Below are 25,723 nucleotides of genomic sequence, written 5' to 3'. Positions count from 1 at the left end.
CAGCTCTCATCTGTTTAATAGAGAAATCACTGATGTGTTCCTACCAAGCCACCCTCCACCCCCATCCGACTGGCCTCCTGCTCACGTCTTTAGCTGCAATTTATCAATTCTCATTTGGGTTTATTAAAATCCCCTCTGGGGGCTGTGCAAGCAAAGCGAGCTGAGACGTACACAGATCAATCAGAGCACAGTCTCCATGTCATGGCCATCTCTTGTCCTGCACCACCCGAACACATCTGCACCCACTCACGGTGCATGGACCACAGCTGCTGCTGCTGTAGGACCCTGAGCTGGGAATGGGGGTGGGATGCAGAGATCGGGGTGCAGCATCACTGTGCTTCCTTCTGATGGGGATAAAGGAGCATGAGAAGGGGAAATGGAGGTGCCTGGGTGTAAACATCCCCCAGCCAGAGGATGATGATCCAGTTGTCAGTGTAGGACAGAAGAACAGAGCAGAGCTGGGGGTGGACGGGGCTGGATTGGGCCAGCGCTGCTCTAAGGAAGGAGTGGGTGGCACAGAGCAGCAAGCAGGGATCGGTGAGAGCAGCACAGACCTGAAGCTCACAGGAGGGTGTGTGGGGGGGAACAGGGGAGCTGCTGGTGACCCAGGCCCAACACCGACATGGTGGGCTGCTCTGGGAAGCAGGTGGAGGGCTGGGGGAGAGGATGCAGTATGGCAGGACCTCAGGGGTTAGCACACAGCCAGGGGGTAGCACAGGTGTGGGTTTGGGCCCCCATAGCAGGATGAGGGGATGCAGCAGCATGGGGAAGGGGTGGGCAGCCTGGGTGAGCTTGGAGGGGGGAGGAAGGCGGTCCTGGGGGGAGGCTGCAAGGGGGTGGAGTTGCTGGTTTTTCTTTGAACACGGGGAAGACTTGAGCTGGGAACTTGCATCCGTGGAGCTCCCAGCCGGCAGGCATCAGCCCCCGGCTCCTGCTGGGAGTCCCCATTGCTTCGGGGTGGCAGCATGGCAGGGAGCATGCAACCGCCTCCTACTGCCTTCCTCTGCCCCGTGCTCCCTTCTCCTTCCCTCTCCGTGCTCGGGTGACTGTGCTGAGTTGCTGGTGGCAGCTGGCAGCCCGCCGCCCCTCTCTGCACACCTTTCCTTCCCTTCCAGCCCAGGCATCAGGAGCAGACAGGCAGGAGGTGGCACGGAGCCTGCGGGATGTGAGACCAGCTGGGGGACCGCCAGCTCCATCCTGCCTTCCTCCGACGGTTGGGACCCCACGTAGACCATGAATGGATCCTTCTTCAACCAGAGCCTCCTGGAGCAAGGAGCATACCCCAACAGGACCCGGGGTTTGGGGTTGCTCCTGGCCTGCTGCAATGGGACCAGCTCGGTGCTGGCACCCGATGGCAGCTCCTCGGTGCTGGTGCCCGATGAGCGTAGCCTGTACATCACACGCGTGGTGCAGATCGCCGTCCTCTGCGTCCTCTCCTTGACTGTGGTGTTTGGCATCTTCTTTTTGGGCTGCAATTTGCTCATCAAGTCGGAGAGCATGATTAACTTTTTGGTGAAGGACCGAAGACCTTCCAAGGACGTGGGAGCCGCGATCATGGGGCTCTACTGATGCCGTGGAGCAAGTGTAGGCAAGTGGCTGGAGCTGGTGCTGAGATGCACGTGCCCATGTGTTCGGGGCAGTTGGGGGGAATGGGAAAGGGAAGGGGGGGGGTGATGTCTTTTCATGTGTCTGTGTCCACGGGAAAGCAAATCAGTGCTTCACAGTGAGCAAACTCCATCGTGGTGAATGGGGAGATGTCCCCAGCGCTATGTGAAGTGCAACGACCAGCATCGTGTTGCATGCAGAAATGGCTTAAGTTTTGCATGAAACTTGCAGAAACGGCGATAATGTGCAGATCTGGACTCTTGTCTGCTGTTACCTTGGATACCGCCTCTTGGGATTTAGGGCTAAAAAAAATCAAAAGTGAAGAAAATGTAAAAGAAAAAAAGAGCAAACTCACTACAGAATGAGAAGAAACTATGGGGGAAGTGGAGTGCGTGGCATGGACCACATCTTTGTCTGTGGGGTAGGGGAAGGGAAGGGCTGTGTGGGTCGGACAGCAAAGTCTGCATGCTATGAAATGTGTCAATCTGTTGTGTTCTGGACCTCCCGCATGCACCGCCAGGTGGTTTTGTAACAGGGAGAGCATGTTCCTCCTCGATTCTGAACCGTCCTGTCAAATAAAATGCAGATTTCCTCTTTCACACTGTGCCGGAGGAAGATAAGAAACCCCGATAAACACCAAAACCATTCCATCTTTCCCCAAAAAGCATGTTTGTTTTGTACGTAGTGGCCTTTTTTCCCCTCCCTGAGTGCTGCATTGTTACGGTCTTTGAGGTTTTTTTTTGTAGCTGCTTTTGAAAAGTGGTGAACATTCAGGGAGAAAAATGGGGGGGAAAAAAAAGAAACTGTTTCAAAAGAATTTGGTGTTGTCTTCATTTTCTTTCCCTCTGTGTGCACAGCTCAGGTATTTCAACCCCAGTTCCAGAGGTTAAATATAGCCATCCCACCTTCCAGCTGAACTCCAATTAAAGATTGTTATTTCAAGCAGAAACTAACATGCTTTTTTGTTTTCCAAAGGCAAAAAATCCTTTTCCTGAGCAAATAAATGTATCAGGAACGATGTGTTCCGGGTGTTAAATACCTGCACAGCATCAAAACACAAAGGATGTGTAAGGATGCGCTGAACACGTCTTGCAAAGCAACATTTCTGACTCTGATTGAAATCTCCATCTCCTCTCATCCTGATGAGCTGTCAGAACTAAATTGTATGAGAGGAGGAAGACTCCCGACCTTTGTTCTGTGATGGAATTACAGCTCTGTCTGTGGGTGTGAGATGGAAATAATGTGAGTTTTGTTGTGCCAACAGTATCCTTGCTGGGTCTGCAGCTGTAGTGGGAAAGCACTCCTGGGTCCAGCAGGAGCTGCTGATCTGATGGACATGGATATGAATCCAGAAGGACAACTCTCTGCCTTTCCCAGTTGTAGGAGCAGGATTATGGCTGAGTTTTTAATTAATTAGTGTTTGCTGAGCACCCTCCTCAAGGTTCCCATAGGATATTGGTTGGGCACAGAGGGAGATGAATGCAGCACTGTCACTGATTTCTCTCAGTGTGCAGAGTCAATGTGGCAGCAGGACAGGAGTTTGTAGGGTAACAGGTACAAGAGGTGGAGGATCCATGCCCCAATGAGAGGGGAGACCTTCCCCATGGATCCCAGGGCATGAGCTCAGCTCTATGTTGGTTTACTCACCCTCTGCTCATGGCCCTTTCTTGACCATAAGGGCTATGGCTACACGACCAGGTGGAGGAGACCAAAAGAGGGTCTGCAGGGTGGAGCACTGCTGGGCACCATCCTTGTTACCATCCTCATAGAACCATAAAGATTGGAAGAAACCATTGAGGTCACCAAGTCCAGCCATACCCCACAGCATGCATCCCTATGGTGTGGTTGTGGTTCTGTCTTGCTTACAGTGAGTTGAAAGCCTCTGTGAGCAAATCCCCTTCCATTGAGATTCCCAGTACAAAGACAATCACTCTATCAAGAGGGGGGATTCTGGAGGACTGATGTCAGCATGAAGGAGGCAAGAAGGTAGGAGACACCCAGACAGTGAGATGCTTGCTCCAGGGCTTGCATAAGGATGGCAGCCCACAATGGCTCCTTCTGTATCCCTTCGCCCACAAATAGCCCTTCTTCCTCACCCCACCTCTTGCCCACTCATTTAGCTGAAGCTTGTGAGTGGGTATTGACTCCCACAACATTTTTAAGCAAGTCCTTTTTAATTTTTATATCTTTTTGTGAGAGGACATTTTAACACTATTTTGCTATTTTTTATTTTTTTTTTTTAATAGTTAATTAGCTGTCAGAACGTCAATGGTGTGCCAGGAGCTGTGCAAGTAGGACTGAGAGACAGTGCTGGCTGTAAAGTGCAAGCTGGGGGGAGAGACAGGGGATCAGCACATCAGGGGCAGATTAAGGACCAGACATTGGGACTCATTTAAACTCATCTCTTGGTAATGGAGCTACCTCACAACCCACAGCCACAATGACCAGTGGGACTGGTGGGCTGAGCCACATGCTGTCTTGGTTGGCAGCTTTTTGATGAGAAAAGTCTGGGTTTTATCACAGAATCCCAGAATGGGGTTGAAAAGGCCCACAGTGCTCATCCAGGTCCAACTCCCTGCTATGTGCAGGGTCACCAACCAGCAGCCCAGGCTGCCCGGAGCCACATCCAGCCTGGCCTAGAATGCCTGCAGGGATGGGGCATCCACAGCCTCCTTGGGCAGCCTGTTCCAGTGCGTCACCATCCTCTGGGTGAAAAACTTCTTCCTTATATCCAACCTAAACCTCCCTTGTCTCAGTATAAAACCATTCCCCTTGTCCTATCACTGTGCACCCTCATAAATAGCCATTCCCCCTCCTGTTTCTATGCTCCCTTCAAATACTGGAAGGCCACAATGGCAGTACATGGGTGATTAAGCAGACCTGCTAATGGGGAACCGCACAAGCGATCTGCTCCAGACTCTCATTGTCTTCCTCCAGGAGCAATCCCCATCTTGGGGACTTTGTTCCAGCTGGAATTTCTTATTTTGACACAACCATCAGAAGAAGGGAGTTATGAGAGCATTTTCTCCTGCAAACAGCAGGCCTCCACCTGATTGCACCACTGGAGAAATGAAGAGGTGCCTTGACCCAGCGGTGACAACCAGCAGCCCTGGCCATCCCATCCTGCCTGCATGTGGGAGAAACCCAAAGCATCTCCCAGCCCATCCTCCCTGCCCCAGCAGTTCAGCTTAGGGGGCAATGAAAGAGTTAAACGAGATGAGACAGACAAACAGATTAAGGGGAGGGAGGATCCCTACCTGAGCCTGGCACCAGATGTACCAGGGCGCGTGCACCAAACATACACAGTATTTAATAATTCCTGTGAATTGCCATGGTAATGAAGCACAGAGTCAGATTGTCATAGCAACCATCTGGGTTTATTTTTTTTTTTGAGGCAGGGAGGCATTACCCAGGTTGTAACCTCAATCCAGACAGAGCACATTTCTGAGAGGAACCCCCCCCACCCCCCAAAAGATAATATCAAATTAGATAAGCAGCAGCTTCCTGTCTCATGTCTGGCAGTTCTGGGTTTGTTCTGTAGGTAGGTGGATGGAGCACAGCTCCCTGAAAAGCCTGGGAGCATCTCCACAAACTGAGTGCTGCTGGGTGCTGGGTTGGGACCCTCCAGTGGGTGTCTTGGATGATCTGATACCCCCTGGCTTCCCTTGCAGCCCCTAGCATGGCTTTGGGGGTCTCCCCATAGAGACATGGAAAGCCCACGAGCATCTCTCTGGGTGATAAGCCCCTGTCCCAACCAAGCCCAGTGGAGGATGCTGTGGTCCCATCTACCTGCAGGTGAAGCATGGAATCATAGAATGGCCTGGGCTGGAAAGGCCCACAGTGCTCATCCAGTTCCAACCCCCTCCTCTGTGCAGGGTCACCAACCAGCAGCCCAGGCTGCCCAGAGCCACATCCAGCCTGGCCTTGAATGCCTGCAGGGATGGGGCATCCACAGCCTCCTTGGGCAACCTGTTCCTGTGCGTCACCATCCTCTGAGTGAAAAACTTCCTTATAATATCCAACCTAAACCTCCCCTGTCTCAGTTTCAAACCATTCCCCCTTGTCCTATCACCATCCACCCTCGTAAGCAGCTATTCCCCCTCCTGTTTATATGCTCCCTTAAAGCATTGGTGCCGGCATGCTAGCACTGAAGATCTCCAAGATGGGACATGGGGGCTGGCAACAGGTAGCAGAGCTCTTTCCCAAAGGCATATCTAAGAGGAAAGTACATGTTCCTTGAGCTCTGGCAAGGTCCCCATCCTGTGGACTCCCTGAAGAGGCACCCATCAAGCTGGAATTGAAATCTGTGTCTGCATCCCTCCCATCAATGGCCAAACAAATGTTACCTCCACCTTCTCTCCCCAGGCTGCCACTCCATGGAATGTATTCCAGGTTTGTCCTACCACTCATATTGAATTTTAACCTAGCAATGGTTAAACCAGCAGTTTCAGGAGCTCTGTTCTTATAAAGGAGACTGAAGCAGAGCATTCAGGGTTTGCTTACCATGGAGGTGGCCTGAAATACACAGTGCAATGACTCAGTAACATCGGTCCCTGCATCCCCACTGCTGCCCAGCGTGGTTCTCTCTCAGTGTCTATGAGAGAGCCATCAGCCCCCAGACAAAGCCTCTGTGGTTCATTAGCTCTGATGAAGGGACAAGTTGGTACCACAGCAATCTATGCCCTAGGGAGAACTGAGTCCAAATGATGATAAAATTGAAGAGTCTCACTGAAGTGAAGGCTTTGAAAGGGATTTCTCCCTCTTGATCTTTGCTGAACCAGAGCCCTTCTGGGTCTGCACAAGTAATCAGAATCCCTGGTGCAAAGCATGGGCCTTATAGCTCACTGCTGGTCATTGGGGCTTGGCTGATGATGCTGTTAACTTGTGAGGGTGGTTCAGATCCGCACCAACAGCTCTGACCCACACAGTCCCTGGGCAGTGGCAAAATAACAGTTATAGAGCACAGTGCTCTCAGGGATATTGCTTTGGACAGTGCTGTCTGTGAGGGGTGAGGATCTCATTAGGTTTGATGGGTTTACAGGGGCCACATGCTGATTCAGGCATCTCCAAAGCATTTTTTTGTCTTTCTGAATCCAAGTAGGGATGAGGAATTGGAAACCCCAGGGTTTGGACAAACACTGGGCCCAGCGAAGCACAAAACAGCCTCAGCATCTCTGAAAATTGCCTGTTTTATGTTGTGGGATAAACCTTTGGGCTCCCACCAGTTCTCCCATTAAAATAACTTAGCCAGGCCATTCCCCAGCAGTGTGGCCAAGCTTATGTTCCTCTGATTTTACAACCAGACGTCGTCTTGGATTTGTTTGTTCCATGGGGACGCAATGATGGAAAATGAAGTTCAGAGAAAATCAGAACATTGCCAACAGTCAGTACGGTTTGGCACATCCCTGAAGATATCATATCACCATCAAAGTGCTGGAAAGAAGAAGGGGGCACTGACAGTGCTCAAAGACATGAGGAAATCTGAAGTGGCTGCCTCTGATCTGAAGAACGCTGCTCTGCATGTGGTTCGGGCTGTAAGTGTAACAGAAGTCCTGCTTTGGAGATGCCTTTATAGCTCTCATCCTTCCCAGAAGCTCATTAATGTGGAAGACGTTTTTGCATCGTTAATTTATGGCGGGTTAATCATCAACAAAGCAAAAACTTGGGTTCTTTTTTATTTTTTGTAATGACAGAGATTTTAGCACAGCAGGGTGAGAAGCAGAGAGGTTGAGGCTGTGTGGCCATTTGGACCAAGGCAATCTCATCCACCTTCTCAGGTCTACGATCCTTGGCCATGGCAAAGCACTCTCTGTTGGGGTGCAGCTATTAAATTGTGTTCCCTCTTCTTGAGCTAATGGGGACTGTGCTACTGAGGTGAACCTCCTGTTCCCAGGGATGAGCTTCGAAGGCATCATCACTGCAGGTGGGATTTCCATCCGTGTTAGGAGCTGTATGAGTGGCTGTGAGGATGGACACAGTTGTTGGTGCACAGCACCTTCCAGGAACACAAGCTCAGAGCATGCTTCCCTTTCCACGACAGCTGCCTGGCTGTGCTGGGTGCTGGCTCCCTGCCCTGGCACAGTTCAGGTTTTGTTCACACAGGGTTTAATCCAGAGCCATCCTTGCTGGCAGGACCCACGAGTGTTCACATCACAGGTTTCTGTGCAGCTGTGTGCGCTCCCCTCTTTGCCTCACTCAGTCCCAAAATGCAGGTTTAATGGGACAAGACAGCTGAAGAAGCGAGCGAAATGTAATTAGGCTTTAATTAGCTAACTCCGTTCTTTCAGATAATTGAAAATTGGACTAATTGGTTGCAATGAATTCCCCGTACAGCTAGCCAGCCAGCTTGGTGTGTGCTCTGCCAGCTGCCACACACTCTTGTCCCCACACAAGCACCAGCCTGGCAGCTGAACATGACTACGACCACTCACTGCCCTGCTGCAATGGGGTGATGCATTGGCACAGGCTGCCCAGCCAGTGGGGAAGTTCCCATCCATGGAGGTGTTCAAGCTAAGTGGAGATGTGGCACTGAAGGATGTGGTTATGGACACGGTGGGGTGCGTTGGAGTTGGACTTGGGGATCTGGGAGATCTTTTCAAACCTTTGTGATTCTATTTTGTGTAGCCAAAGTCTTCTCAGCATCCAGGGATGGCTCAGGGAGGCTGAACAGCTCGAAACAAAGGCACTGCTACTCCCTCCATCACAGCATGTGATGGATCATGCCTAGAAAAGTGCTGGACTTATTCTGTAGCCTTGGCTCAAGTTCTCCTCCTCGCCCTCTGCTAGCAGTGTGCTGCATGCCAGGTGGCTGCATTTCATTATGGAGTTTATAAAGCGCCTTGGGAAACGAGACATGGGGGGGATGAGGAATTACGCACACATTTCACTCAGCGCTGACTGCTCGTCATCTCCTTGTACAGCAATGTAATAATCACTGGGGAGGAAGGAGGTACTAATCACATTTGCACCATTCCTGCAGTTCACAGCTTTTATTTTCCATTCTTCCATCTGCCCGGGCTGAAGCACTGGAGGTATTTCTTTGCTTTGGGAACAGAGCAAATTTCTGCCTCATGTGCTATCCAGCTGAATGGGAGCACTGACTGTGCTTGGAGTGTCAGCACTCCACAACCATCCCAGCCCCATCTCCTTGACATTAGGGGAAGACCTGGGAGGGATCCATGTTTTGAAGGAATCTGACACAGCCCTGCTGCCCGCAGGTGTCTTACAGGAGGGCTTTCAGATGGAGAACTGCTCTGTTGTCTGCTGCAGCAGCGGAGAACACCTGGCACCAAAACACAAAGGGATGCAGCAGGTCACCTGGATGCACCAAGCCAGAGCTCCCTACTCATCCACTGGGGTTGCTGGGATGGAGAAATCAAAGAACAGCAATGATGAAGCTCAGCATCACTGCCTCCCTCTTTGTTAGGGGGCAAACAAACACCCTTCTGAGCCCTCCAGTTGTGGCCGCTGCTCAGCAAAAGCAGTAAGATTCATAGCAGCCGCAGCACAGATCATCCCCATCTCCCATCTCCCTTGCTGTCTATTCATGCTTCCCCACTTCAGACACACAGGAGTCATGCTGAGAAACACAGCAGGGAACCTGGAAAAAACATCATCAATTAACCATAGAAACAGATTTACACGTTGGTCAGTTCGTTCTTTGCTTCACCAAAGCAAAGCACAGCACACATCTTCCCTACTGCAGGGAGGAAGGGCGAAAAGCTGATGCATTGTAAAGGTGTCCCTCAAGCTCCCCCAAAAGTGGGGTTAGATGGATGCTGGCAGTTTGGCCTCCTGCCCTATTGCCTTTGGTTAGAGCCAGCAATGTTTTCATGCTCACTGGTGTCTCCTGGTTCAGTCCTATTTGGTCCCACACTGATGGGTAGTTTTGGAGCTTGGGAAATAAGCACAAAGACAAAACATTAAAATCCTGTGATAAAGCTCAGCTCGCTTTACCATAGTCCAGCTGCCACATGTCACTGCTATTTCACAGCTGGTTTTTATTCCCTCTTTCAGTCTCCATTTACTGCAACGTTACATCAAAAGAGCTTCTTATAAAACAGACGTCACCTTGGCTGTGTCAGAACATCCAGCCTCCTCTTCATGTCCCTCCCCCATTTTTTTTCCCCCTTTCCTTTACTTGTGCTCCCTTTGCCCAGTTGGGAAGGTCTCCCCGTGATTCCAGGCTGCTCCAAGGAAATGCTTCCACTTCAGTATAATCCAAAAGGCAAATGATTCCAAGCCTTGGAAACAACCAGCCATGGTTTGCTTTGTGTGGGTCACCTCCAAGTTATTTCCTCCTGAAATCTCAAGCTGAATGTGAGAGAATCTCCTGTACTTTTAAAATAAGGAATAGTTTCAGCTGGGTCATGAATTGCCAAAGCCCTCCAGCAGAACAGCCTCCAGTTTTGTGCTATTAATGCACCTTATGAAACATGTCAAATCTCAGCCAGATTTTGCTGGGTCTACTCTGGGGACCCTGATTCACGACTGGGGAAATGCAAAGGCAGAGAAGGAGTGAGGAGAGCATCTCCCAAAGGGCAGACAGTGGCTGCTATACCCAAAGCAAATTCAGGGAGCCCATACAGCACCTGTGCTGGGGTTGCATCTTCCTGCTTTGCCTACAAACCACCACAAACCAACTGAGATGCTCTGAGCATGCACCACCTTTTGCACACACCAGGTCCTGAGCTGACCAGTTTTACAGGAGACACAGCCAAAGTGCTGCTGGAGCTCCCGTGGTGCTTGTATCCACTTGTGGCACAGAGGGTGTGATGTCCTGTCCCTCTGGTCCTGATGCTGAGCATCACCCTCCTGCTCGCTCCATGGGATTCATCCTTCCACTGTGTGCTGGATGCTGAAAACCCAAAATAACTCCCTGTTTTCCCCAGCCAGCGTTTGGCTGAGATCTGTTTGGGAAGGCTTCTATAACACCACAGCAGATGGCCAAGCAAGCAAACGCTGTTTTTTTTTGTCACCTCCATGTTTCCTCCTCTGCTGTCTCCTGTGCTGGAGGTGGTGTTTGGGGCTGGTGGGAGCTGCTGGCTCACGGCTGGCACCAGCACTGAGAATGCTGCTTCGTGACCTCCAGCAAGGTGTCATCTTGTAGGAATCTGTGCCAAAGACAGGGCTGGGATAGGACTGGAGCTTGGGGTGAGGTGGTTACTTTCACAGGTCTCATCATCTTCCTGCTGGCCCATGCTGTTGGGTTTTGCCTTGAAATGCCATGGGAAGTAGGCCAGGGTCTCCGTCTGCCAGCTGGTGCTTTTTCCTGGCTCTTCTTCTCACAGACCTGTCACCAACTGCATGTAGAGGGCTCCAGGCTGGCCAAGGCTTTGGAAAAAGCCAACTCCTGATCTCCTTGATCTGCCACTGTCTTTGTGCTGTCACTTTGCATCTCCAGGCAGGGAAGCTCTGAGCTCCCCTCTTGGGACTTAAATGAGCCCCACATCCCTCCATGTACCATGGAAATGCAGCACATTTGTGAGAGAGAAGGGGAGCACTGAGACATTGGTCCAACACTGGGACACAGGGATGTGTCCTCTGTCCTATGCAATGACTGCAACTCCATGCCACCATCTCTGCTCCTATGGCAGGAGGACATGGCCAGGACTCTAGATCCTTTCACAGCTCTCCTGGTGCAGGAGGAGTGACTGACATCTCCACATGGCCCAGTGCCCATCTGCCTCCTGCTCCTGCCTTGTTGAGCTTGGCACTTCTCCCCCTTCTCCCTCTGTTTTTCGACTTGGAGATCTCACACTCCTCTGCCTTGGCAGCAAAGAGCCAGACAAGAAGGGGTGGATGGATGCGCTGAACCAGAACAGCTCAACCACAGGCTGGAATAAGAGTCTCCCTGAATTCATGGGCCTGGGAGGAGGAGTTTGCCTCCAAGCCCCCATCTCACGATTGTTCAGGAAAATAAATCAGAAGGTGATGGTGGTGGGCAGACACAGGGTAGGGCAGAACGTGGGTGTGATGCAAGGTAAATTCTTTAGTGGAGAAGCAGAAGGTATGGAGAGGCAGAGAAGAGCTTGGAGGGGTCTGCACCCACACACCCAGAGCACTGCCATAGAAATAACTTGCTATTTGTGGTGCCAGCATCCTTTCTGCTCCCACACCGAGCCAGGCTGAGTACCTCTCTGCCCACCCCCAGCTGCATCTGTGCCACCAAGGTGTGTCTCATCAAGGGTCCCACTGCCCCATTGCTTACATACTTCAGGAAGCAGCACTGCTGAGCCTTGTTCCCTTTGAGGTCATCCTTGGTGAGTCCTCATCCCCTGCTCTGCCCCACAGCTGGGACAGACAGACAGACAGACAGACAGACCGACCACCTCCACGCACGCCCGCCTGCCTCTGCTCAGAGCTATTTTGGGACAACATTTCCATGAATAGCTCCCCTCATCTGCCAAAACTCAGCTAAAATCTGAGCACTCGCCCCAACCCTCTGTTTTTTAGGTTTATTTTTTTTTTATAATCAAAGTTTTCTTGCATTAAGATAAACCAGATTGTGCGTTAAACACCGGCCCACGCATTCTGGGGAACAAAGAGTATGAAGGAACCATGATTCAAACTTGTTAGCTGGTACACGTTGGGATATGGCAGCTTGCAAAAAGATTCTCTGAGTCTGCAACACATGATGGTGTGAAAAAGCACTACAGACTGCAAGGGTGCGAGTCCCAGCCCCAGAGATGTCACAGTGACCAAGAGCCACAAAAGTCCATTCCAACCCAAATCATTCTATGACTATGATGCTTCTGTGTATGATAGTGAAGTCTAGTTAAAGACTGGAAGATCAGAGCAACACCAAAGGTCCCAGCAACCAGCTTCAGTGCTGCTCAGGCTATTCCTTCACTCCTCCTGTAGTAGCTTTGTGCATGAATGCAACTGATTGCAAATGAAAGGAGTAATAAGAGAGCATGCGAGTGAGGAAACAAACCAGATCCAGGCACTAGCGTGCATAACGTGTCCCAACCCCTGGCAGCTCAGCCCAGCAGGGACAGCCAGCACATCCCAGTGGGACCCATTTCCCCATCACCTCCACCTGCTCTATTCTAGGAACGCCTGTCTGAATTCATCCCCTGAGGCATCACACTGCTCAGCTCTCGGCCCTTCCCACGCAGAGCTCAGCCAGCAGCTTGCTTCCTCCCTGTGAATAAGCACTGCTCCCCTGCCTGCCCCTCTGCACCTGGGGGCCCACAGGTAGCCATGCCCTGAAGGATCAGCAGAGGTTACCTCCATCCCCCAGTGAGGATGAGGAAGGAAGGATCCCTATACAACACCAAGTTTGCATGGCAATCCATTAACAGCATCTGGGAGCAGGACCATATGAACATCATTAGTGTCATGCTGGCCTTCAACAGCAACCTGCTTCCCATACAAGGAAGGAAAAATGCTACACTATGGTCTTCACCCTTTGGGTTCTGCTTCCAACCAGGGGTGGATGCTCCTGATGGGAAACATAAATGGGTTCAGCACCCATGGCTGAACTGGTGATCTGGTCTCAAGCAGATCACAGCCCTGCTCTGGGAATCACCCTGGTGCAAAGCCATACCCAGATGCTGGTTGTGAGGAGCATGGGTTGTTTGTGGCTCTTTGGCGCAGAGTCCCAGCTCTTTTCTGACTCCTCAATGCTAACAGAGCCAACAGTGCCCTGATGCCCTTTGTCCTATGGGAGTTAATTCGATCCCTCCTACAGCAGAAAAACTGCTTCCTGAAAGCTCACTGTCGGCAGAATATCACAGCACGAGGAGGGGTGGGAGAGTGGGCAAACCTCTGCTCTCCTGTGATATCTCAGAGGTAACAGAGACCAAAAGCAAGTTCAGAATGCTGCCTGCTTTCAGGACAGGGCTCTGTTACAAGGGAGATACAGAACCACTCTTGGGGGACAGATAACACAAGATGGGATGACCTAGAGAAAAGGGAAGAGAGAAGTGGCCACTTGAGGGGTACACACACAGAGCACTCAGCAAGCCCAGATGCAATGTGACATTGGCATCACCAGGACAGACTCACGTGGTGAGACATGGAATATCCTCTCCCATTTCAAAAAGCAGCACATATTCCATTGAGACCCATGGTGGAATTATCCAACCCATTGCCTCCCCCCAGGGCTTCATTCATGAAATACTGAGCATTTCAGCTGCTCATAGTGACCGGCCCAATGTCAGCCTGACAGCAGGGCACACCATGACCTGCATCCCCATAAACCTCTTTTGATATCATCTAATCCCTGTTATTTGAACACTGTAGATTTTCCTTCCAGGTATGTCCAGATCCCTTTTGGATTCATGTAAACAACTGCTGCCCTCACATCCTGCAACAAAGCCTTCCACAAGTCAGCTCCCCTTGAATATTAATATCCCCAAGTACACATCCCTCTTCTTGCCTTCCAGCTTTGGCTGTGCCACCATTCAATGTTAGCAGGAGAACACTACGCTCTGGTGGATGATCTGGCCCAGGGTTTTTGGCAGGTGCTCCTTGAGGCAGCTGTAATCACTCATTTAAATCTCATTTATTTTTACTTTAGAAAGCTCCCCAACAGCACAAAATATATTTTTCCTGCATCTCATTGGAATGGTGTGTATATCACCATGGCAACCATGCCAGAGATTTTTGTGGTCCCAGGCCCATTTTATTGGTTATTAGGTATCTGTGCAATAAAAATATATATATAGCCCTGCTCTCCCATCTGTCTGCTCCATCTGCTTATTTCCAAGTGAAATACAACCAGTTGGCTCAGCCACAGTGTTCTCCCATCCCTCATGGGAGTGGGTGAAGGAAACAGAGATGCATCTGCAGGCAGTCAGGTGATGGGATGGAGGAGGAATGAAGGACCTCACAGTGGACATAGACCTGACTGTTGCACACCTGCAAAGCCAAACCAATCCTTCCCCACAGTCCAAGTCTCTGCTGATGGTAACCAGACTGCCTGTTGCTTGTGATCTATCAGGCGTGAATGAGTCCAAGTGGAGAGTGGCCAACACGAGGTTGGTTTGCTGCTGGTGGAGCTGCAGCCCAGCCCCAGCCAGCTGCTTTCCTGCTACAGGGTCACAGGGGAAGTGAAGCCAAACACGACAGCATTGGGCAGCACAGAAAGCTCATCTCAGCATCAGGACACACAGCCAAGCTGCATCCATCACTTCCTTTTTGTCTTTATTAAAAGGAGAGAAACCTCACTTTGTCCCAGTACACATTGTTCAAGGGAATGGGAAAACATCCATAACAAGACCTCTGTGCTGGCCATGGTCTTCTCTATCATCACCTGCTTTAAGATGGGGCCCACACCAAAAGCAGTTGGATGAGTCCCACAGACTCCCAGCAGTGTCTGTCTTTCCTGCCCACCCCCACAGCCCCACTGGGAGGGAGGACACATTCCCAGCCTCTGGCTCCCTTACATTATTTTAGCTGTCGTTGGTAATTATAGTGCTGTGTTTCAGCTTGATGCCTCCCAGGGGTCCAAATCACACTGAGAAGTTATAACAGCTCTTAAGGGAGTACTTTGGGAGCCTCTGCTAGAACTGAGGGCATCTCCAGCAGCCAGGCCTGAGCCCCTCACAGCTCCAGCTGCTTTTCTTCTCCTGGAAGACCCTTATCTGTGCTCTCTTCCCCCACAGAACACACATTTCTGCTCATCAGATGGGAACCATAGCTTTGCTGCAAGGAGTGGCAAATCAGCTTTCAGGTTCTCAGCACCATCATTCCCTCACCTGCTTCCCCACAAGCTCTAAATATCTCACTTGGAAGGAAGGGAAAAAGGCAAGGCAGGATGCACAGCTGCATCCTGCTCAGGTGATCCTCAGTGTCCTCTCTCCCACAGCTGCATCCTGCTCCATCTGACCTGCAGAGCAAGGCAGGGTGACACTGTCCCACTGCTCAAGCTCTCTAGTTCTTACTAACTGGAAGAACCCTGTTGCTCTTCTCCCAGTACAAATCAACACTTTGTGGTCACAGAATCTTGACCATGGAGCCTGGAGAAACCAGCACAGCCTTCTTGGTGCAGGAGGTGTTGCTAAGCAAGGGGTAAAACCAATGCAAAATGAGCAAATAAGCAGCTGGTTGCCTAGTTAGTAGCAGCATTTTCCAGCCAGGTTGTCCCTTAGGACAAGAAATGATGGTCTGGCATCCTTCTATCCATAGCACCTGCTCCAGACATTGGATCTATTTGCTGGATCCATTGCTGTTTCCATTTGCTGGTGGCAGGAGAATGGGTGGAAAAAAAATACAAAAGAAGAAAATCAAAGATGAGAGTTAGATTGCATTGAGCTTGGCTATAGAAGTCTGGTGGTTAAGAACAGCTTTTAGACCAGGAGATATGAGGCTGCTGTTCAGCTCCTATGCGCTTTGCACAATTTACATAATAAGCCCACAGTAATTATAATTTCATCTTGAATAGGTATTATTTTAATTGCGACTGCCTCTGCAGCTCTAATTGGAGAAGTCACAAAGGACCAGCCAAGCAGGAAGGCTGCTGATGGCTTTGGCCTGTTCACATACCCTGCAGACCCCCACACTGGCCAGCCATGCTTTGTGCAATGCAAAGCAAATCACACAGTGCCAAAACAATCAGTCCTTAAGCAACCATGCAAAGAAACCAAACCTTTTCATGCCCAGGACAACAGCAGCCATCAGAAAATCTGTGTCAAGACATAATCCTACTGCCTGACCCTGCAGGTGGGCATCACAACCTTGGGTGGGTGCTGTACCACCCAAGAGCTGGGCTCACCCATGCTGAGCTCTGTGCCCCATAGATGAATCCACCCCCATAAAATAGGGGTCTGGGAGTAACAGATGGCTGTTTACTTTCCAGAGAAAGCAACCATATCACTTTGAGCGCCTTAATTCCCATTGTTTGATAGCTTCGTATCCAGCCTCCAGCCTTTGGGCTGCAAATTATGCTGATTTACTCATTTGCTTTTCTGCAGGCACAGACAGCCATTTCTCACCACCATTCCAGGGACCAGCTGCCTGCTCCCACCCTTCTCTCCATACACTCCAACTCTGCTCTCCTGAAGCTATTCAGGCCTTCCACACATCCCTGCCTACTGTCACCTGCCCTCTCTAATTTATTATCCTCTAAATCACGATGCTCCAAAGTGGACACACATCAGCTAGCAGAGAGAAAAGCACTCCAATTATCTCCTGCACCTTGCCTAGGAGAGTAAGGATGTCCGTGTGTTGGAGAAGGAACAGACCAAGTTGACAGCGGTCATTTTTAGGGCTAGAAATAAATGCTACATAGAACTACACAGGACTGCTTTTAATTAATTGCCTTACACTGACAGCAGCTGGCAAGATGTCCCTTTGCCCATCAGCATTCAGACAATTAGTTTGCTCTGTGCTCCACCTGAGTTGGTAGAGCGGCTCTATATTTATCCAGCTCCTGGATCAGCTCAAAGTGAATCACTTCCATGAGTGATCAACTGCAGAGAGAAACCTTTACATTCCAGTTCTTCAAAGTTCACATCCCCCCAGCTCAGGGATTGGTGTCAGGGGGACTCTGACCTCTAAAGAGCTCACAGTGGCTTCAGCCTGAAGGTACCAGTGTTGCTTGATATAGGGAACCTGGGGGCTTCTCTCTGTATTGATGCTCCCAGCTTGCTAGGTTTTCATGCTTTGGGATGGGGCGTGTTGCATGAAGCATAGGAAAGCACTCTTTCCTTGCTTTGATCACTGGTGAGTTGTGATTAAGCCCATTTTGCACAGCATTAGCAGCAGAAATAGTGCGATTATTTGATTAGATCTTTGCCTGCAGGCTGTTTGCTATGTGTGCAGTGAACAGCTGGATCCAGGATACACCTGGATGCAGAGAACTAACACAAGGCTGACAACAAGGCATCTGTCCATCCATCAGACCAAGCAGCTTTAACAAGAAAATCCCAGCTTCCCAAAGCAGGGTTGGCTGAAGGCTGAGATTACACCAGCAGGCAGAGGAATGATGTTTAAAACTGAGCTTGTACTTACGTTGAGAGAGGAAGGATGTTATGGACTGTCACAAGCAGCAGTTATTTGCTTAGAATTTTGCTCTTCAGAAAAGCCTTTAATGCAATTGTGCATTGAGGGGTGAGAAGATATGCTTGGGGATTGCTTTTATTGATCAGCCCCCATTGGAATTATGGAAATACAAGTCCAGAATGTGGAAATGGAAGTCTGCACAGCTTATCTTGCAGCATGCCAACAGCAAAATAAACAGTAGAAGCCTGATAATAGCACTGTTCAATTCAGCAGTGTGCTGTCATCTTAAGTGTGTGGGCAGACACAAAACAAATACACAGAGAGGATAAAATAAACTAGCTTTAAACACAGCAACCAAAGAAGTGCTGGCAGTACTTAAGCAGGTAAAAGCTTGAAGGCTTGTGGCTTAACTGTGTGTGTTTGAAACCTGGAGAGGTGCATGATGCATAATCTTATAATTGAATTGAAGTGGACGTAACATTGGAAGCCATGAGTTAATGCTGTGATGCATGATTGGAAGCAATATGTGATAACAGCAGGAGTCTGGGCCTACAGAATCAGAATATAATTGTAATTGACTGCTGTCTTGAGCTGGATTAAGCTAAAGCAAGTTGGTGCTTACAAAGAAAATAAAGAGCCAATGGATCTCAAGTACAGATGAGACCATGGAGTTAAACCAGGGCAGCATGATTTCAACTTAAACTTCTTAGGAAACTGTAACTTAAGATTATTAGATGGTTAACTTGAGAGAAGAGTAGAAATGCAGTTGGCTACAACCTTAATATAATCAGAGATTCCTATAGGGAATAGACACCGTTGTGGATAAGTGACATGTGAGAAACACTGAGACATAGGGGTCCTAAACAACAAATGGAGCACACAGGTCTTGAGCAGCTAAAGGGAAAAAAGCCTGGAGAGAAGAGCAAGGAAAAAAGGGGTGGAAGTGGATGAGGAATGGGAGGGTGAGAGGAGGACAGCTGGAGAAGGATGAAGCACAGGGAGAAGGTATAGTGTCACATCTTACAGCACAGCCCTTCCACCCCAGGAGCTAGGAAGGGATCCTGCTCTGCTAAGGGGTGGATGAGTAGAGCACAGCCCACTGGGAGCTGTGTGCTGGGTCAGCAAAAATCCCTTATCAGGTGCAAGAGAACAGCCAGCTCCTCACCAGTGCCTGCAGGCACTGCTCTCCCCTCCCACCCATGTGCACTTCTCCAAGCAGCATCATATTCTAATCAAAAGCCAGGGCTTCATTTTTCTGCCTTTAAACACATCCCATCCCAGGGTGTGGAGGCTGTGAGCAGTTTGGGGGGTTCTCATGTTGCTCAGCAGGATTGGTTCCTCCAAGGAGAGCATCAGCAATCACTGCCAGCAACCAGAGGTTGTCATGGATACCAATATGCAACCAAGGGTCTGATCCTGCTCTGCTCATCCCTGCCCCTCCAGTTGGGTAAGATCAACAAAAAGTGAAGGCAACAGGCAGGCAGAAGCTTTGCCTTTGGGGCTGTGACCTCCAGAAGTTATTACCAACACAGGTAGGATTCACCAGGCTCTCATTTCCAGATAGAAACATCTCCCCAGACATAAAGCTGAGGCATGGAGATGTTCTGGATTTCCCATTTGAAGTCACTGTTTCCATTTATCTTAATACAGTTCCTGGTTTTCTTTCTGGCCAATGTTTCCTATCCAATGTTCTACTTGAACTTCAGGATTGTCAGAAATAAGTTCTTGACCAGAATTTTTTCCTTTAAGAAGGAACTTTGCATGCACAGAATTGCCTGGATTTAATATAAGGCCTTTTAGGATCCAACATAGCTGAGATCTACCACAAATAGGAATATTTTCAAGATACTGCTTGCAAACATAACATAATTAGTTATAACAATCTGGTCAAATAGCAGTGTGGGCTGATGATTACAAATGATTACACTGCTGCCATTTACTGCCTTACCACCCCACGCCAACAATCCTTTTGGTTTTCCAGAAACCCAATGACCTCTCTCTAAACTCCCAGCCCATGGAAGCACCTAAACACATGCTGACACAAACATCCTCAGGTGTTGAGGATACCATGTGTGCTAACACAATTCTGCCCTAAGCATAGTGCAGAAGCAGCATGGTTTCCATGGAGAAGTCCTAAGAAGGCAGTGGGACAACTAAAACACTGCAGAAATCCACTGGAAGGGGCATCCAGGACAGAGAATGTGGGTCAGACCTCTGTGCTTGATGCATGTGTGCTTGCAGCTGAGCCCAAACTCCCTCCATAGGGAACTCTTTGAGCCTTGCTGGAGGATCCAGACCTTGGCACAAGGAATTTTGCTCCCATGCTCCTTGCACTTGATTGCAGGGTCAGCCCATCTCTATAGAGGCAGCTCCCCACACCTCTAGACAACCATGACTCCCACCCCCAGCCCCGAATGCAGACCTGCTAATTATGCTCATCTCAAGATCAGTCAGAAGGAATTTGTTCTCTCCAAGCTGGGCTGTGGAGCTACTTTGGGCAGCAGCAGCTGCTGCCTCCTCATCCCTGACTGTGCCAAGGCAGCAACCTCCTTACATGTTGCTGGGTGACTCTGACATGTACATAGCAGTGAGTGGGCATTAGTGTTGCCTCATTAACTTGATTGTGTTTTGGACTGCAGCCCTTCGGGTTCATTCAAAACAGGCCTGCAAATTCTTTTAGGGTTTTGCAGAAGGAAGAAGCTGATAGTGACTGTGGTGGCTGAACATGTCCAGACTCTATGAATTTCAGTGGTCCCCAGACCCTTTGACTCAAGCATCCACACACAGCCTTTCCCAGCACCTCCAGCCTAGCAGAGCAGCCTATTCCCACCACCTCCTCCAGCTTTACTCCCTATTGCTGCCCTCCCTGCCTCACAGCCCAGTGTTCCCATCATTGTTCTTTCCCTACCTTCAGCATGCTGACACCCAAGCTGCATTCAGTCCCATAGAGCATCCTAAGAGCTAGAAAAGGACCAAGAGAAGAACACCACTGAGCTTTATAGCTGATCAGCAGCCCACCTGCCTGCATCTCCCTGCTGAACACTGGCAGCCTCAGCCCCACAGACATCATACACACCTGTGCCCTACTCTGCCTCTTCCCCCCTCCCCCCTATCCTCATCTCTAAGGCAGATACTGATCTGATATCCCCTTCCAAGTACTGCTGGGCCAACAGGTCTGCTGGCTGTGGACCTCAGCCAAGAGTTTCCAGCACACTTTCTGCTAAAGAAGTTACTTGGAATGGCTTAGTGCCCTGAAACTACTGTACAAAACACAAGATGTGGGGTAGAACCAATGCTCCTGCTCTGAATCTGCTACTTCTATTCCAAGCAGCAAAGCCAGCCCATTCTCTTGTGTGGTTTTTGAAAACAGAGCTCATTTTTATTAACAACCACCCATTGCTGGAGCGATGCCTCTCGCACTGCATTGCTGCCCTCTCCTGGAGTACCAACAGCTGCAGGGCTCAGGAAAGTTTTAGCTAATGATGATGGTCTCCGAGGCCATGAAGTTGGGAGTCCTTTCAAATGATCTGCATGCCAAGGTTGGCTTTGAAAACGAAGTGGAAGGGAAGCTGGATGCAAGGTGCAGGACTGGCTCCCTGCTTGGGGAAGGATGCTTCCCAGGAGTAAAGACAAAGAGCTCTTCAATCTGTATGCTAGGTCTCTGCCTTGTAACCTTCATGTCTCTCTCTGTGTCTGGTACATCTGGAGTTAAAGAGAGACGTGAATAAAAGCCAGTATTTATAGCAAAGGGGATAGTTGCAGTCAGAGCTATTGGGGAAGGCAAATTCAATGAGGAGAAATGTGTCCCTCTTCTTCACTGCTGGATACATTAGCCTGTATGGAGTGAGGGGAGGCACACATACAAAGCTGTAAGGATGTTCTCCCTCAATGATGTTGGTCTGCATTTCTGGAGGGAAGCTCAATAACTGGCATTTTGTTCTCCAGTTCCAGCACAGCAGGTGTGTTATCACTCACAGCAGCAAGGTTTGGGGTCTTGGGAGGGGTGAGTTTTTCACCCTCCTGAGATGTGTCAGTTTCACTGGTGCTGCGAGCTGAAGCAGAATGGTGAGACCAGGGACTCTGACTGGGGATCTGACGGATCTTGGTCACTGCTGTCTTGATGACTCCTGCAATTTTGGAAGTTGCTGGTGATGACGGCCGGTATTCTTTTTGATACCAATAGCAAGAGCTTCTACAAAAAGACAGAGATCCACAGTGAAGAATGAGATCCCCATGCCAGGAACCAACACCAGAACCATGCAGCCACCCAGCACCACCCTCAGGGCCAGGATTCCCCAGGGCCATATCCAACAGGCCCCTTTAGCAGGGTGCTGGAACTTAAAGCCCATCCATCCCAAACCATTCTATGATTCTATAAGGCTCCGTAAACTGTTGCCAGTGGTTATTCCCTCCACTGGTATTTTGCACCCCTGTACTAGCATGCTGTCTTCTGCTGGTGCCACAGTGATGGGCTCAGGAACTCCTTCATCTATTGCAAAGAGGAACATAGAGCTGGGGGACCAACACCAACAGAATGACATCAAAATGCCTCATATTGAGAGAAGGAGCTGAGACTTACAAGATGAAGAGCAGATTGACGGATCCTACTAATGGCAAGATGATAAAGAGCGGAATTGGGATCTTGCGAATGATGGAGTCAACTGAAAAGAAGGAGAAATGGATGGATTTACCTCAAAGGGAGAAGTTCCATTGCTGCAAGCTCTGAGGACAACCCTGGTGTTAGCCTCCCCAAGTACCAGGGATGATGGGACCTACAGTACTCCTAGCAGTGAAGTTAGCAGAGCTCAAAGGGAAGTTGGGAATACAAAGGTGAAGGGAGATTCAATTACTCTGTGCCTGGTGAGTGGGGCAGAGAGGAACATGGGGTCTCCTCAGGGATAATGATGGAGGAGACAATAGTTTCCCGTTTCCAAAGGGACCCTTAAGGTCAGTAGAAATTGCCATGGCCAGCATATCTGGGCAAAGCTCTGGGCTCTAGCAGCAAATAGTTAATGTACCATGCCTGGTCGTTTCATTCTTCATGCAATCTGTAGCGGATCTGGCACCCATCCCCTGAGTGATCATGCCATCCTTGCAGGGAATGCAAAATGCCGTCCCGTAGATCATGCTGTAGGTTCCTATGGGGCATGGTGAGCACTGTGTGTCTGTAGGAGGGCTGAATGTCCCTGGTGGGCATACAACTGAGGAGAGAACACAAAGAAAGTCCTGTCTGAGCAGCAACACCAGCTGATTGATACAGATATACTCAACCAAGAGTCAAAATAAAAAACCATTTATACCTCGGAATTACCCCTTATAACACATTCCTCAAGCTCAGTGCGCATAGAAAGAGCAGCAAGGACCCAGAAACAGAGATTTACATGAGAAGGGGAAGGGGAAGCAGGGCTGGAGAGCAGAGAGAAAACCAAAGGGTGGTGGAATCTTGGCTCACTGCAACACTTGAGACATCTTGGCAGCTGCTTGGTCTGCCCGTAGCCTTTGCTGCATGTCTTGATCTCCAGGAAGCCAACAAACGCCATGTTGAAGACAATTTTGGAGACATCATGCCCAGTGATGTGGAAAGTTGCTTTCTTCGTGAAGAATTTGTTCATGGCAGGCTCAACCTGGGGACAGGGCCAAGAGAGGAGCTGAGCTCTTGCTGCAGAGAAAAGTTCCTCTGATCACTACAGCAGCAGCAGCGGTCCCAGGGCTCACCGTTTCAAGGCTCTGCTGGACTGTTTTGCGGTAGCAGTCTATGTCCACCTCCACACCTTGGGGTTTGCATTGTTCATCCCAATTGGGCCCGAAGAAGGACACTATAAGACAGAGAGTCAGCAGCACAGCTCAGGCTGCTGCAGCTCCAGTAGGAGGATGGCAAAGCCCTGAACACCTCTAACATTTAGCCACTTCTTTCTTGCAAGAATTCCTTATTTCAGGAGCCAGACAGCTTATTTACCTTCTAGCTGTATTTGGACAACGAACTCATTCGAAGGGTTGTCTGCTGAGGGGAAGCAGACAGTCTTCTTAGGACGGATCTTGCAGTGCAGCTCAATCTCCAGCTGCTTCAGCATCTCCAGTAAATCCCACAGGAACATCTTGTTCCACTCGTCTTCACAGAGCTTACTATGGAAGACCAGCAAAGTCTCCAGGCCTCCAAGCACATGGTAGCCTGTAGGAAAAAGCCCCAAAAGGTTCCTGGTTCTTCCTCCTTGTCAAGAGGAAGCTCCCTCAACCAGAGAGCTGAGCTCCCTCCTTTCTCCCCACGGCTCCTCCACCCCTCCTGTTCTCACTAGGTTGCCCTCCTGCTTTTTCATATAGGACTCACCAAACACTCTGTAGTGGAAAGTTTGGGACACAGGGAGCCCATGCTCTGTGTAGGAGACGGTGCAGGTGTAGTTGCCACTATCAGCTGCTTGGAAGTTCTGGAACAGGAGATGTCCTTCTTCAGTGACTGAGAGCAGCTTGGGGCCTAGTGTAGGAAATTGAAGGGTTGAGAGATCTCCAGGAACTGTGCTGAGCTGCCCCAGTCCCTGGGTGGCTGTGCCATGTTCTCCTGGACTATCCTAGATTTGCTCTCCTCAAACCACAGCAAAGACTCTACTAGATCTCCCAAAGCTGCTCTTTCCCTTCCTTCTCTAATGACGTATTGAAGAGCAAGATTCACCAGTGCCCTCTCCCCTGATAGAGATGTCCCCATCTATAAATGAACCATCCAAAAGCCTGAAAACATTCTTAACAAAACCCCCAGATCCCAGCCCTTACTTGCTCCTCATTTGCTCCACAGAACTTTGCAAGGCTCTTTCCCCTCCTGCACCCCTCTTCCCTTATGGTAGCAGAGCCCATTGTGGCTGAGAGGATTGAGGACCTCACCTGCCCCGTCCCGAACCCACTCATAGGTTGGATTGGCCACCTCAAGATCAATTGTGCTGCAGGGCAGTGAATACAGGCTGCTGGCCATGTGGATGAAGACGTCACCTAAGCCAGAGAAAGAGAAGGAAGAGCTGAGGGATGTTTCAGGACATTGAGAAGAAACAGATATGGGGATGAAGAGAGAGGAGGATCTGAAATCCTTTGAGAACCTGTGTGAGATCTAAATGGACCCAACCCCACAGAGGACCATACTGGAGGAAGACCTGAGGATGCCTGTGGGCTTAGAGCAAATTAAGTAAGTGGCAAGAAGTGAGGCCAGAGCTGATGGAGAAGACAGAGCCAAGACTGGGATAGCTCTGCTGGTGATGACTGCAACTTGGGAAGCCACATCCTCTGCCCAGGTTGCTGGCAGAGCAGGCAGTGGGGAGAGGCTCCTCTTATGAGAAGCCTGGATGTGGGCTGGGAGGGATGGCTGTTTAACCCAGGAATAAGCCCCCTGGAGGGTTTGGAGATCTCACCCCCGTGGTACTCCCAGCTGGAGTGGGCAGGCGGGACCTCAGGCAGGAATGCTGGCTGTCCTAGGAGTAAACAGAGGGGTAGTGCTCAGTGCAGGGGGTTCTCAACTTACTACGTCCTCCTTTTCAAGGAGTCAGAGCAGAATAAATCCACCTTTGTGCTATCCGTTTACCTGAGCAGCTCCAAAGGACCAAGGTCAGGATCCCCACGGTCCCCAACAACCCAGTGGCCCCAAGCTCTGGCCAGAAGCACGGAGCACAGAACATCCTGCCTGGCTATGCAGTGCGGGGCACCCAGTTACCATGGCAATGAGGAATCCACTGCCTCCTCCATCACCTTAGTGATGGTTCAGAAGCACAGTGGTGGGAGGTCACCTGCCCACCTTGGTGGCACTCTTTGTGCTTGGGCTCTGTGGGAAATGTGGACCTTCTTGGGATCATCAGTGGGCAGGGAGCAGAAGTACAGCTGGGAACATCCTAGAATGGCTGTGGGTTCACAAAGATGTGGCCAAGAGTGAAGATTAGAGGGAATAAGGAGGAGATAGAAGATGAGAGTGCTATGCAAAGCTTCTTTTTTTCTAATTTTGGTGGAAATTTTATAAGAACAAGAGGCAAGAATGACCCAGAAAGTCTAAGTTGGAGTTAGTGCTAACTCGAGGCAGTCTCTTGGTTCAGAACTGAATGTCTTTAAAGGGGTGTGTTTCCTTAATGTTCCTGTTTGTCTTGGAAATGAGATTTAATTTCCTATGATTGTACCCTGAGAACTAAAACGAGCTGTTAAA

At 49.8% G+C, this 25,723-nt stretch overlaps 2 protein-coding genes across 4 annotated transcripts; one reads left to right on the top strand and one right to left on the bottom strand.

Moving 5' to 3' along the window:
• The first annotated feature begins 518 nt into the window (after positions 1-518).
• RPRML (reprimo like) lies at positions 519-2,422 on the top strand. 3 transcript variants are annotated; one of them, XM_015885996.1, is made up of 2 exons: positions 519-537; positions 1,116-2,422. In XM_015885996.1, the coding sequence occupies exon 2, from the start codon at positions 1,234-1,236 to the stop codon at positions 1,567-1,569; it is 336 nt and encodes a 111-aa protein (XP_015741482.1). In that variant the 5' UTR covers positions 519-537; positions 1,116-1,233; the 3' UTR covers positions 1,570-2,422. The 3 variants fall into 3 exon arrangements, with proteins under 3 accessions (XP_015741482.1, XP_015741481.1, XP_015741480.1); XM_015885995.2 differs by lacking the exon at positions 519-537 and adding an exon at positions 538-571; XM_015885994.2 differs by lacking the exon at positions 519-537 and adding an exon at positions 543-625.
• Positions 2,423-20,910: 18,488 nt separating this feature from the next.
• LOC107325066 (zona pellucida-binding protein 2-like) lies at positions 20,911-25,264 on the bottom strand. The gene is made up of 10 exons (XM_015885562.2): positions 25,115-25,264; positions 24,945-25,004; positions 24,427-24,531; positions 23,882-24,025; positions 23,513-23,725; positions 23,272-23,372; positions 23,009-23,180; positions 22,575-22,757; positions 22,136-22,217; positions 20,911-21,748 (listed from the first exon to the last, which is right to left on the bottom strand). Exons 1-10 carry the CDS (start codon positions 25,206-25,208, stop codon positions 21,442-21,444), a joined length of 1,461 nt encoding a protein of 486 aa, XP_015741048.1. The 5' UTR covers positions 25,209-25,264; the 3' UTR covers positions 20,911-21,441.
• Positions 25,265-25,723: the final 459 nt, after the last annotated feature.

The sequence above is a fragment of the Coturnix japonica genome, chromosome 27, assembly GCF_001577835.2.
Source record: "Coturnix japonica isolate 7356 chromosome 27, Coturnix japonica 2.1, whole genome shotgun sequence".
Taxonomy (NCBI): domain Eukaryota; kingdom Metazoa; phylum Chordata; class Aves; order Galliformes; family Phasianidae; genus Coturnix; species Coturnix japonica.
The sequence above is the reverse complement of the archived record's forward strand: the minus strand, read 5'-3'. Positions and strand labels throughout refer to the sequence as shown.

Coding starts and splice junctions, on each gene's coding strand:
- LOC107325066 (XM_015885562.2), bottom strand. CDS start 25,208: ATGTTCTGTGCTCCGTGCTTCTGGCCAGAGCTTGGGGCCACTGGGTTG. Junction 25,005..25,114: donor GGTCCTTTGGAGCTGCTCAG/GTAAACGGATAG, acceptor GTTTACTCCTAG/GACAGCCAGCATTCCTGCCT. Junction 22,218..22,574: donor GAATGAAACGACCAGGCATG/GTACATTAACTA, acceptor CCTTCTTTTCAG/TTGACTCCATCATTCGCAAG.
- RPRML (XM_015885996.1), top strand. CDS start 1,234: ATGAATGGATCCTTCTTCAACCAGAGCCTCCTGGAGCAAGGAGCATAC.